This window comes from Stegostoma tigrinum, chromosome 7 (genome assembly GCF_030684315.1).
Source record: "Stegostoma tigrinum isolate sSteTig4 chromosome 7, sSteTig4.hap1, whole genome shotgun sequence".
NCBI classification, from domain to species: Eukaryota; Metazoa; Chordata; class Chondrichthyes; order Orectolobiformes; family Stegostomatidae; genus Stegostoma; species Stegostoma tigrinum.
Genome location: NC_081360.1, coordinates 83,622,616 through 83,636,043, shown reverse-complemented (window position 1 = coordinate 83,636,043; position 13,428 = coordinate 83,622,616). Strand labels below are relative to the sequence as shown.

The following is a 13,428-nucleotide window of genomic DNA, read 5'->3' as shown; positions in this document are numbered from 1 at the left end:
TCTACACAGATACATGAATAGGCAGGGAGCAGAGGGATACAGATCCTTGGAAAATAGGTGACAGGTTTAGACAGAGGATCTGGATTGGCGCAGGCTTGGAGGGCCTTTGTTCTTTGTTCTTGTTATCCACCTTTGCACACTTTAAGATGTCCAGCACAACCACCTCTACAATATGAATACTTCTCAAGATATCATTATTTCTCCAAGTTCTCTAGCTTCCATATCCTTCTTCTCCACAGTAAACACTGATGCGAAATACTTGTTCACTGTCTCATCCATCTCCTGCAGTTCCATCCATAGATGACCTTTTTCAAGGTGCCCTATTCTCTCCCTATTCACTCTTTTGCCCTTAATGTATTTATAGAATCTCTTTGGATTCTCCTTACCCCTATTCGCCAAAGCTATATCATATCATCCTTTTGCCCTCCTGATTTCTCTCCGTATGTTCTTACCGCCCTTTTATACTCCTTGAGTGATTCGCTCAATCCCAGCAGCCTATAATTGCCATAATCCTCCTTTTCCTTCATCAGAGCCTTGATTTCTCTTGTCATCAGCATTCCCTACACTTACCAGCCTTGTCCTTTTGCACTGACAGGAACATGTTGCCTCCAGACTCTCTCGTTATCTCATTTGTAAAGGCCTCCCACTTTCTAACAACCCTTTTACTTGGGAATAGCCTCTCCTAATCAACTTTTGAGAGTTCTTGCCTCATACCATCAAGATTGGCCTTCCTCCAATTTGCACCTTTTAACTTTTTAGATCCAGTCTATCCTTTTCTATCACTATTTTAAAGCTATTCGAAATATGATCACTGGCCCCAAAGTGCCCCCCAGTTGACACCTGAATCACTTGCCTTGCCTTATTTCCCAAGACCAGGTCAAATTTCGCTTGTTCACTAGTAGGTTCAGCTACGTATTGAATCAGAAAATGTTGTTGTCCTTTCACAAATTCCTGCTCATTCAAGCCCTTAACACTAGCAGTCCCTGTCTACGTTTGAAAAGTTAAAATCCCTTACCATTACATAGAACATAGAACATAGAACATAGAACAGTACAGCACAGAACAGGCCCTTCAGCCCACGATGTTGTGCCGACCATTGATCCTCATGTATGCACCCTCAAATTTCTGTGACCATATGCATGTCCAGCAGTCTCTTAAATGTCCCCAGTGACCTTGCTTCCACAACTGCTGCTGGCAACGCATTCCATGCTCTCACAACTCTGTTTGTGTTTTGGTTTGGAGTCAGACTGGTTTTATTTCTAAAGTAGGAATTTATAAAGTACCACATTGAATGACTGTCTGTAAATAGTGTACTTTTTGAACAAAATAGAATGAATTTGCAAATACAAATTCACCCCATAGATTTATATGCACTTCTCAAGTGATATTTAACATCACTGCAGTGCAGTAGGAGGCTATGTGGTCCATCGAGTCTGCAGAACATCCCATCCAGACCCATCCCCACCACACCCACCCTATAATCCCATGGCTAACCCACATGTTCCTGCACACCAGGGCAATGTAGCTTGGCCAATCCACCTAACTTGCACGTTTGGTTTACAACTGTTATTCTTACAGATACTTGAGATCTTACAAATTTTGCTTCTCAATTTCCTATTGACTACCAGGGAAGAGTCCATAGTACAATTCCAATAAGGGATTGCCTTTTTCTTACTTCTCAGTTCTAATCAAATAACTTTACTGGATATACTCCCAGGAATATCCTAAGTACAACTATCATATTATCCCTAATCAAAAACTGCACTCTCTTTCTCCTTCTTCCTTCACTCCCCCCCGCCCAAATCCTTCTGATTAGCACCTAGGGTATAGATCCTATAAAAAGGATAGAAAAGGCAATGAGAGGAGGGAGAGTTCTCTTTTTTGGTTCGGAATGGCACTAGCTTATTTGCAACGTAATCATACACATCAGAAGCAGGGGCTCTCCCAGTTTTCTTTTTCCCCTCACTTAAGATTTAAGTGTTACTCCCTGTTCTTAAACAAAATCTGTGGTTGGTCTTGTGCAATTTACCGTTTTTGAAAAAAAGTTCTTTCTTTCTGTTTTTCCACCTACTGGCTCCATCTTTTCATTGTTTTATTAGTTTTAACTCCTGTTGGCTTCAACCTCCATAGAACTGCTGTTCCACTGAAGTCACCATCAGAAGTATGCAAACAGCTTATTTTTTGTTCTTTGATAGTACATTGTTAATTGTTGCCCTGTATTTTCATATACTTCTGCAAGAATTAATCATGTTGTGTTGCCCATCTTCAGTTTCCTCTCTTGCTTAAACACATACAAAGAGTTTTAGGTTTTGTTTTGTGATCTCTCGACTGTCAAATGTTAGAATTTTTTTTGGCATTCTGCATTGTGTGCTGCTCCCTCTCCTCCCTTTTACAGTTTTGGCATATGGACAGTTTTGAATTTGTATGATGAATGTTTTCTTGAGTTGGGAGGACCTTTTTCTACCCTTTTGTTACTTATCAAAAATATTACAAACAGGAAAACATTTTTGTTTTATAAATATTGAATAAATAAGACCACACTGGACATTTTATTTGGTTATGTTTTAGGTTTATTGCAAACAGATGACAAGGTTGCACTGAAAGAAATCACACGACAGCTCCAGCTTGAGAATGTTGTTGGAGATAAAGTTTTTGTGAGTCATTGTACACTACACTAATATTTTCCAATTGTGACATTTTGTAATAACATGTTCCAAGTTTTTGTGTGAAAACAAGCTCATGTTTACTGAACAATCAGTAAATTCACAGCTTAAATGTCTGCAGGCCTGCTCTACCTTTTTGAAATCAGTTTAATGATTGTTAACTAGTTTAAAGTTTAAAAATTATTGTGCATCAAGAAAAGCATATGTCCGATTCACAACAATTTAGCTACCATGATCAATTTCACTGCAAACTAACTTGTTTTTAATAAAAGAAGTCATACCTATGTGCTCAAGCCAGGTTACTTCTCCCATTCCACTGAAAATTAAATGACTGCTCAATAGAATATGGATATGTATGATAACAAGAATGCTCCAGTTGTATTATGCCAACTATGTTGTGTATAGTAGTCTGTATCCTGTAACCACATAGTTGTAATTGTTTAAGCTGTTTCTCGGACGACAAATCTTGCCAGAGCTGCTAACAGTCATGGGTTGTAAAAGACATAACATGGAAATGAGCCATTCTTCGCTAAAATCCACATTTTGTACTTTATGATCCATTTGAACTCTTTTCTCGTCTAAATCTACTATTATAACCTTCCTCTTACCTTTTGTTTATCTTAGCTCCACATTAAATGCATCTATACCAGTTGCTTCAACCACTCTGTGCATGTGAATTCTGTTCTTGCTGCTCTTCACATCAAGACCTTTTTTTCCTTTAATGCCCTGTTGGATTTTTTTGTTGACTATTTTGTCTTGATGGCCTCAAGTTATGCTCTCTCCCACTCAATCCACCACTCTAGTTCCTTAAACCTGGACTACAAATTTGTGCAGTCAGTCACACACCCTGCAGATGTCTTTGTTTGGGACTCATGGTGCATCTGTGACTTCGCACACACTTGCAGAATGTACATGCTCGCTGTCCATGTTGATCTTCCATCTAGTAACTTTTAAAAACTATTGATTACAATTAGAATAGTAGCAAAACTTACCATTATTTATCAGTTTCTCCTGCTGTTTTAAAGTTGCTGCATCAAAGGAAGAGTAAACTACAAGAAGCAGCTCCTAGCGCACATTCCACTGTTGCATTGTTTTCAGTCCCTTGTACAGATCCCCTTTGTGATGCCGATCGCAAGTCTCTGGGTCCTAATTTTACATGATCTGCTGTGTGATGCTGACTGCTTGTTCCAGGCTCCAGAATTGTCCACTCCTGTAGCTGACACTCACTGCCTATTACCGGGCCTGCCTTTCTGCCAGGATGAGTCGGCTCTCCTCAGCTGAAAATCTTCGTCTTCCAACTGGGGTGAAACTGATACCCGATTCTTCTGAAATGTGATCAAACTAAGCCTCCTGTGACCCCAGTCATTTGTTTTTCTGTATCTCTAAAACTCAGCATTGTACACATCTCATCAATTAACATCACATATCTGGTTAGGCACTTACCAAGTTAGATGCTTTCTTGCAAATGATGTATTTAGGTCGTTTTTCCAATTGTTCTTCTGGATCTCTAAGAAAAAAACTTCCTAAAAAGAAACCAAAATCCATCTGCCTCTAATATTAAAAATCCAGATTCTCAAAAGTTGGTCTTTATTGTGCATAGCAAATCTTAAGCAGATTATTTTGATTTTTAACTATTTTATGTGTAAGTCCACTGACCACATGAAATGTTCTAATTACAGGGGAGTTTTGCTGAAAATCTTGCTTTCCTTCTTGAAGCTTTGAAAAAAGGTACTTGTATATATTGTTTTACTGAAGACTTTTTAAAATTTGAAACTAATTGGTTAAAATAATAGTTGTGAATCACAAAATTAAATCTCTGGTTTTCTTTTTATTTTATATTTGCTTGTACTGTGATGCTTTTTGAAGATTTTTCCTTTACATCTGCTTTCTGCTTTCCACTCCTAAAACAGTGACCGCTCGGATTATAGTTCTGCAGTTGATATATTTCTACGTAACTTTTCATGACCGTACCTTTTAAGTTTTTGAACTTCATGATAAGTACAGGTATAACATGAGCCTGACCATTTTCAATAGAAGAGTCCTTCTTTCTAATTACTTGAGTGTCTTCTACTGTACACCCAGCACCCATATCCATACTTCTATTTTATTTGCTGCCTGTACCTTGTCATCGGAGCAAGAATATTTCCCCTTTCAATCCCTACTCCTGAACTGCTGTCTCGAACATCACCCTTGGGTTTGCCAGTTATGCGGACATCCACATTCGCACCAATTAGATATTCTCAGTTTGAAGTTGCTGTTCCGTAGTGCTGCCTTGTTCCTTTTTTTTTAAAAAAAAACTTCCACAGTTCTCTATATAAGAAAAGAAACTTGCAAAAAACTCAGATGAGACTTAAAAGAACCTTCAGAGTAAGCATTGTGTTCAAATTTGGATACAGGTGAGGTAGTCTACATTAGGCAGGAATCTAAATAAACGTAAAGGTTTCTACTTTCTCTTGGCTGTTTTCAGCTGTGCACGGTTCAGTTTTGGAACCTGTGATACCAAAAGCATTTGAATGTCATATGAATTACATCCAAAATCTCATGTTCAACTCTAATGAACCACAAACAAACCAATGAATCATGCCTTTTCACAATTTTTAGCGCACAACAGTCCAAAAACAGCATGAGGAATGAATAGTCTCCAGAACAAAACTGCAAACTGCTTTATTTTTCTGCACCTCTAGGTGCTGCTTTCAACATCAACTCATGGGATAATGGGAACTGCAGATGCTGGAGAATCAAAGATAATAAAGTGTGAAGCTGGATGAACACCGCAGGCCAAGCGGCCTCTCGGGAGCCCAAAAGCTGATGTTTCGGGCCTCAACCCTTCATCAGAGAGGGTTCTGGAATAAATAGGGAGAGAGGGGGAGGCGGGCCGAAGATGGAGAGAAAAGAAGAAAGGTGGAGAGGAGAGTATAGATGGGGAGGTAGGGAGGGGATAGGTCAGTCCAGGGAAGACGGACAGGTCAAGGAAGTGGGATGAGGTTAGTAGGTAGGAAATGGAGGTTTGGCTTGGGGTGGGAGGAAGGGATGGGTGAGAGAAAGAACAGGTTAGGGAGGCACCACACAACCAGCCCAGCTCTTCCCCTCCCCCCAGTGCATCACAAAACCAGCCCAGCCTGTCTCTGCCTCCCTAACCTGTTCTTCCTCTCACCCATCCCTTCCTCCCACCCCATGTATGCCATCAAGCAATGGAGAGGATATGCTGGCTGGGCTGTGATATTTCAGGCCTCAGTTGAAGCTGTTGCAGCCACTGAATGAGCTTGTGTGATGGCAGAAGAACTTTCTCAGTGGAAGTGGGGAGGGAGTGCAATGTCCTCATGGTGTTAGCACAAGAGTGTGAATCTAGAAATCTGGCTGATGTTTTCGGGACCATGTTAGATGGTGGAATTTAAATTGAATAAAAAAATCTGGAATTAAACATCTAATGATAAGTGTAACTCCATTATCAATTATCAGGGGGTGGAGTGGGGGAAGAATACATCTGGTTCACTAATTTCCTTTTGGGAGGGAAATCTGCCATCTTTACCTGGTCAGGCCTACATGTGACTCCAGACCCACAGCAGGGTGGTTGACTCTTAACTGCTTTCTCCACAATTAGCGATGGTCAATAAATGTTGGCCTAGTTAGAGATTCCCATATCCTGTGAGTTAATAAGAAAAAAGACTTTGAAATGTCAACTTGCGTGGAACGAACAGAAATTCAGATGCTGGAAATTTAAACTGTAGAAGCTTCATTTAAAAACATGATTTCCAACACTAATACACTCGTACAGGACTGACAACACTTTGCATCAGGTGATGCAGGTTTCAGTGTCAGAACAACCGTGCCACATCTTTTATATTGAATTCCAATTTCACCATCTGACATTTGAAGCTATGTCCTGAAAGATTTAGTTTGAGGTTCTGGATTTACCAACTCGGTGACGTTATCACTTCATCACTGCCTCTCCAACAGGCCCAGCGCTGGTTTTAAAACTATCTCACCCCACTAATTAACCAGCAATGACATGATTTATATTTAGCTCACCACCATGGATGAAAACCCTGATGACCCCTCCAGTGCCAGCAGGTGCCACAATGGCTGGACTAAATCTTGTACGTGGAAGGTGATGTCCAAGTGGTTTTGTTACTGAACTAATTATCCAGCGAGCCACTTAATGACCTGAGAGCCTATGTTCAAATCCCAACACACCAGAAGGCAAAATTTTGAATTCAGTAACAATGACCATGAAAACATTTAGCGAAGCAAAATTTTTTTTCATCAAATGGCAATGACTGTTGGGAAAGAAAATGTGATCAGGGTAACGTTTGAATCCAGACCCACAGCAGTGTGGTTGATTCTTAACTGCCCTGTGAAATGTCCAGCAAGTAACTGATAGTAACAGCTGCTAGGAAGTCTCAAAAAAGGAAAGCAGTCAGATGGATCAACTGGCATTGACTAAGCCATCAGCAACGGCAAACAACCTATTGACTGTAATGTTCTCCTTCCTAACATCTGGAATCTAATGCCCAGGAGAGCTGTTTCTCAGATCAATCAAGCCACTCCCTGACAGTGTCTGTAAAAGTGATTCATGGAGTATGACTATGTCCCAAACATCAAGATATCCCTGGTTATATCCTGCCCAACAGGCAGGCTAGACCCAGCAGAGGTAGTGGCACAATTGGGAGGGGGTTGCTAGGAATCCTTAATATAGACTTGGATTCTGTGAGGTAACGTTGCATCGGGTCAAACCTGGGTAAGGAAACCTAATTATCACATACTACCCCTCCTTCCAACTTCTTTTCTCCCCCCATCTCAACCACAGCTGGTGAATCAGTCGTCCTCCACTTAGAGGAAACACTGCATGTACACAGCATGTACTCTCCAATTGACTAAGCAGCACCAATACTCACTAAGCTGGTTGATGTCGTAGGATGTTGCTAGTATGAGACTGCGGCAGGTGGTGAGGGAACCAACATGGACGATAAACGTAGTTGACCTCATTCTCACCAATCTGCCTGCCACATATACATCTATCTGTAAGAATGTCAGTACAAGTGACCACCACAATCCTTGTGGAAGTGAAGTCCTGTCTTCACATTGAGAATACCCTCCCTATCACCAAGGTAAACAGGGATGACTTTGAACAGACTTAGCAACTAAATTCATATGATACCTTAGGCTATTAGCAGCAATAGAACCGTACTTCAATCTAGTCTGGCATATCCCCTGCTCTGCCATTTCCATTGAGTTAGGGTATCAAGCCTACTTCAAAGAAGAATATGTGAAGGTATTTCAGGAGCATTATCCATCAATAGCGAAGCTACAAAACCAGGCTAATGTGCTGAACAGCATTTACGGAAAGCACAGACAGGGCTAAGCAAGCCCATGACCAACAACTCTCTAGTCCTGTCACATCGAGTCAAGAATGGTAGAGCAGAAGTAAACAACTCACTGGAAGAAGAGGAGGAGGCTCCACAAATATCTCTGACCTCCATGATGGGGGAGACAAGCACATCAGCACAAAAGTTGAAGTTTAAGCATTTGCAACAATCTTTCAGCCAGAAGTACTGGGTGGATAATCAATCTTGGCCTCCTTTAAAAGTCCAAAGCATTATCAAAGTCACATTTCAGCTAAATCTGTTTACCTCATGTGACCTCAAGAAACGGTTCAAGGCATTTAGTGCTGCAAAGTTATGGACCCTGACAACATTGCAGCAACAGTACTGAAGACTAGTGCTCAGAACCTACCATGCCACTCGCCATGTTGTTCCAATACAGTTCCAACATTGGCATCTATCAAGCAATGTGAAAAATTGCCCATATATCTCCTGTGTTCACGGAACCTCATCAGTCTACTCTCCATCAGTACAGTGCTACCAAGCAGCACTTGCTGCTCACCGATGCTTGGTTCTGTTAGTGTCACGCTGGCCTCATTACAGCCATATTTCAAATGTTGACAAAAGAACTATATTTGACATGTGAGCTGAACATGACTGTCCTGCATTAAGCATCCTTAGCAAAACTGGAATCATTGGGGGGAGGGGAGGAGAAATCTCCACTGGTTGGAGTCATGTCTGGCAAAAAGGGTGGTGGTAGTTGTTAATCAGTCACCTCTGCTCCAGGGCGCATCTGCAAGAGTTACTCCAGATGGTGTCCTTTTTACTCAACAATTTCAAGCTTCTCCATCACAAGGTCAGAATTTGAGATGTGTTGAATGCTGTGCGGAGAACTTCTTGCAACCACCGAGTCCCTGTGTGAATGTAGCAAAGCATGAACAATATCCAAGGTTGACCTGACATATAACACATGCTCCACTCAAGTGCTTGGCAATAATGATCTCCAACAAGGAGATCTACCCACTGCGCCTTGGGATTCAGTAGCATTACCACTTGATTTTCCCCTAGTATCAAAATCTGGGAGTTAGTTAAGCGGGAACTCGACTGGACTAGCTATATAAATGCTGTAAGTAGTGTGTACAATCTACAAGGTGTGCCATGGCAATTCACCAAGTGCCCTGAGACAGCAACTTTTCACATGTACAAACACTACCATCAAATAGGGAGGTGGCTTACATTTGAGAATATCGCTACCTACAAGGTCCTTCCAAGTCACACTCAATCCTGACTTGGAAATATGTCACTTGGTGGGTCAAAATGTGTATGTCCAGATGGTATTTAAAAGATGATTTTCCTGTACCTGATGACCTTGTTCTTCCAGAAGCTGTATCATTATTTCGTTGTTAAGTAGCCTGACTTAGGTAATTACATCTAATCAAAGAATAGAAAAATAGAAGTTGAAGACCTTTGACAATAATTGGGGATGGAGCAAGAATGGGAAAATAGATCTGTTAGATAAATACGTGCTTGGAGAAAGAAATCTTTATCTTTTTTAAAGTGAAATTGATATTTTATTTCTAGGAAACCGAAGTAACAGCAGGCCAGTGCTTTTTGTCTTGGATGAATTTGACCTCTTTGCACATCACAAGAATCAGACCTTACTTTATAACCTCCTTGATGTTGCTCAGTCTGCCCAGACACCTGTGGCTGTGTTGGGCCTGACTTGTCGATTGGTAAGCGCACAGAGGAATTTTTTACAAAAATAGCTTTTAAAATATGGTATGAAAGCATTTTCAGTTCTTAATCTAAGAGTCAAAATATTATATTCTAATGTTAGATACTCTTGCATTCTTTCTTTTGCCCTCATCTTTCTCATCCTGCCAAAGATCCAAACAGGAACTGGTATTATCTGGACCTTCTGACTGGAAGTAAAGGGATGGTGCTGGGATGCAACTTTAAAATTGCAGATAAATTATTGTATCTAGCCTTGAGGCTGCATTTTGAGCTCAGCAGTAACTGAGTGTTGCTAGCTATTCTTTACACTTGCATTAACTCATCGACACTCTATCGGATTTAGCGCTGGAAATTAGTGGAGATTAGAAAGCCAAAGTGTTCAGTACCCTCGCATGAGTTCTGGGACTTCTGCAGATAAGGTGAAGAACTTTGTTTCTCTTTAATTAGATTTAAGGTCTGCACCTAATCAGTACAGTATCTGAACTACAAACTATTTAAATGTCAAATCAGGTGTTGAAAGTGAATAGACTCAGGAAGAAAGATTAGATTCAGAAAGGGGATGGAAATTAGATTTAAAAATAGTGGATATTTGCGTGACGTTTTTTGAAAATAATTAATTTAAATTTGAAGGATTGGTGTTCCACAGGATAAAACTCACTTCTGTGTTTGGCAGTGATTAAGATATGATTGAATGCTAAATGCAGTTGTGACCTCTGAGGTAAATACGATATCTTCATATCATTCAGTTTATTTCAGTGAGTATCTGCCTTGGCATTGCACAGCTTTTGCAAGAAGGAGATACTTCAATCAACAACTTTTGGATTTTTGTTCATTACAAGTGGTTGCTGGATGTTACTGTCCAATTTTTTTTTCATGTAAAAAGTTAGCACTGTTGGCTTCTTGAAGTCTTTTTGACTTTTTAAAACTTTTTGGATTGGGACATTGAAAAAAGGCCACTTGCCAACAAGAGTTTTGTATTTCTTTCACTCCAACAGTTTAGACCTTTAAAAAGATGAATTAAGCACTTAAGAAAGGTCTGACCTCACTTAATTACTGGCCTATGGGCCTTCACAATAAAAAGGGAATAATTACATGCAGTGACTTAGTTTGCTATTATTTCTGCTCTTCAAGGACCCAGATGAACTCAGCTCCTAATGATGTTTGCAGCTTTTGTTTCTTCATTCAAGTCAAGGGAAGACACAAGCACTAGTAACAACTTGCTACAATTAAGCTTATTTTCAGTTTTGACAAGAGTTGGTAGTATATTTGGACAAAAAAACAGTTTGATAAGTTTTGACCAACCATGACAACATTCAGTTCACTGAGAAGGTTCTCAGCAGAAAATGAATCTGTAGCATTGAGTCCAAATCCAAAATAAATTCTACGATATCTGATTAAACAATGCTGAGTGAAGTGTAACAAACCTTTTGGCTACTCTTGGCAAATACTCAATGCTAGTAGCTATATTGCAGAGAACATACTTTTTAGCATCCAAGGGCAAATGCTATATTGGGAATTAGTTTACTGTACTGTATATAATTGGGGCCTGGTGGTATTTTGAAATTCCCAGTCTTAAATAATTCTAACGATTTGAACTTTATGCGTACTGTCTACTTAGTTGGTGTTTTCAAAGTAAGGAGGATTGATTGACAATTTTTTCACAAGATCTTAAAATGTGGTTGATTAGCATTGATTTAATTTGCAGTCAGTTCTGCTATAACACGATAGTAATGCTCCTGTGCAATGTCGTGTTCAAGAAAATCACGCTGCAGGTGTAAACAGGCTCTGTGAGAATGTGGGTTTGGGGCAGACCACAAAAATATATCACTCAAAAGCCTAACACACAGGATAGCACAGTTTGAATAAATGTTTAATTCCAATCTAATAATAAAATAAAAATAAATTTAACACTTTAATGCAACTTGACAGTTTTTTTTGAGTTAATGGAGGAAGGGTGTTGACGTTGCTGTGTTGTTTATGCTGGGGCTGACGGTTATCATCGTCATCATCACCTTCAGGTGCAGTTGTGGTTGCAGAGTTAGGGTGAAAAATAGTTAGTCCAGAAGTGGATGGCTATGATTAATTTTCTTCTGACTATTCTTGGTGGGGGGGGGTTTATCCAGTTTTTGCTGCTTTGCCCTTTCTCTTCATTCATGAAGAAGTTGCCCACAGGGTGCCAAATAAGATCTTATTCCATGAACTGTTACTCTGCTATGTTCTGCATTGTAATCATTTGTCTTCTAAGAGCTGCAACTGCTTTTCAATTTCCATCTGGGTAGAAAACAAAGTAGAAGTGAAAAGCTCTCATGGTGCTGCATCCTGGACTACTTCATCTTCATCTCCGGCTTCCACTTCTCCCTCAGCGACAAGTTGTTGTCGATCAGCTGGAGAGAGGTCTTCGCTGTGGGACTCGAGTAGCTCTTCAACATCCTCACTTTCCACTTGTCTTATAAGATCAAAACAATGTTATTTGATTCTTGGGAGCTCCTCTGATGAATCAAAGCTTTTTAAATTTTGAAAAAAATCTGGGAGAAGCTTCTGCCAAACTGCAAGCAGTCCTTACTAACATCACCCCAGGCTTCCCCGATAATATCAATTACATTCTTGATGTTAAAGCTCTTCCAAAATTGAAGAACACTGTTCTTGTACCCCTCAGTGCCTCTTAAATGTGTATCTTAAAAAAGAAAGCTTTAAAAGTTGCTAATGCACCCTGGACCAAGGGTTGAAAGACAAAGGTTTGTGTTTGAGGGTAGAAATGGCGCTTCCATGTTTTCAGAGAGCTCACTAATTGTGAAAGGATGACTGCCGCATTATCCAGGATGAGGAGAATCTTGAAATCCAAATTTTGTTTCTCCTGCAATACTGTGTAAAAACATCTTCCAAATATTCATCAATGAGGTCAGTAAAATTTGCACCGTCATTCCACCCTCTTTGGCTTGACCTAAAGTAGACGCCTAGAGTAGACTTAAGGTAAACTTTCTTAAAGCTCGCAGGTTGGCAGAGTGGTACATACCATAGACTTAAGCTTTAAGTCCATTGGCACATAGCAGCACAATCCTACGATCCTTTGCCACCTTAAAGCCTGGAGTGTGTACTTCATTTGTAGAAATGTTGGATTGTTGATGGCATTTGCTTCCAGCATAAACCTGATTCATCCAAATTGAAAACTTCATCTAAATTGTAGCCGCCTTTTCACCACTTAACTACATTATGAAAAGCAGAGCGTTTCTTCAAACAAGCAAACCAGCCACTGCTAGCACTAAAGGCAGGTACATCTACATGATTTTCAGCTTTTGTTTTGTTAGATCTCTCATAAATTGATAAGCTTTCTCTTTTAGAGTGAGAAGTGTGGTCCCAGATCACTTTTTCCTTTGGTCTTCTATCCATACACTTAGAAACTACTCCATCTCCTCCAGTTCCTTCATCCGTGACCTCTCTGATTTTCTAGCACTCGGACTTGTTCCAGCAATGGCTTTAATCCTTTCTGCGTTGTCTTTAATGGTGCGTAAGGTAGACTCCTTTTATACCTGTTCCATGAGATATGTTCTCTTATTACGCTCAAAAAAACTTCAACATCTAGCGTCTTGTCCAGTGTTATAGCCTTTCTTTTACATTCACCACCAGCAATTTTATCAGCAGGCTGCTCCTTGCCAATATTCTTGTCACTTTGTTCTTGCATTTTTGTGGATAACCAAGCAGAATTTGCAAAA

The 13,428-nt window shown here is 40.1% G+C and overlaps 1 protein-coding gene across 1 annotated transcript in view; it reads left to right on the top strand.

Moving 5' to 3' along the window:
• The window catches only part of orc4 (origin recognition complex, subunit 4), a 79,766-nt gene that overhangs the window by 39,340 nt on the left and 26,998 nt on the right, over positions 1-13,428 (top strand). Inside the window, exons 7-9 of the mRNA XM_048535079.2 lie at positions 2,569-2,654; positions 4,343-4,391; positions 9,566-9,717. Of these exons, the coding sequence (XP_048391036.1) occupies positions 2,569-2,654; positions 4,343-4,391; positions 9,566-9,717 (287 nt within the window). The remainder of the gene's footprint in view (positions 1-2,568; positions 2,655-4,342; positions 4,392-9,565; positions 9,718-13,428) is intronic.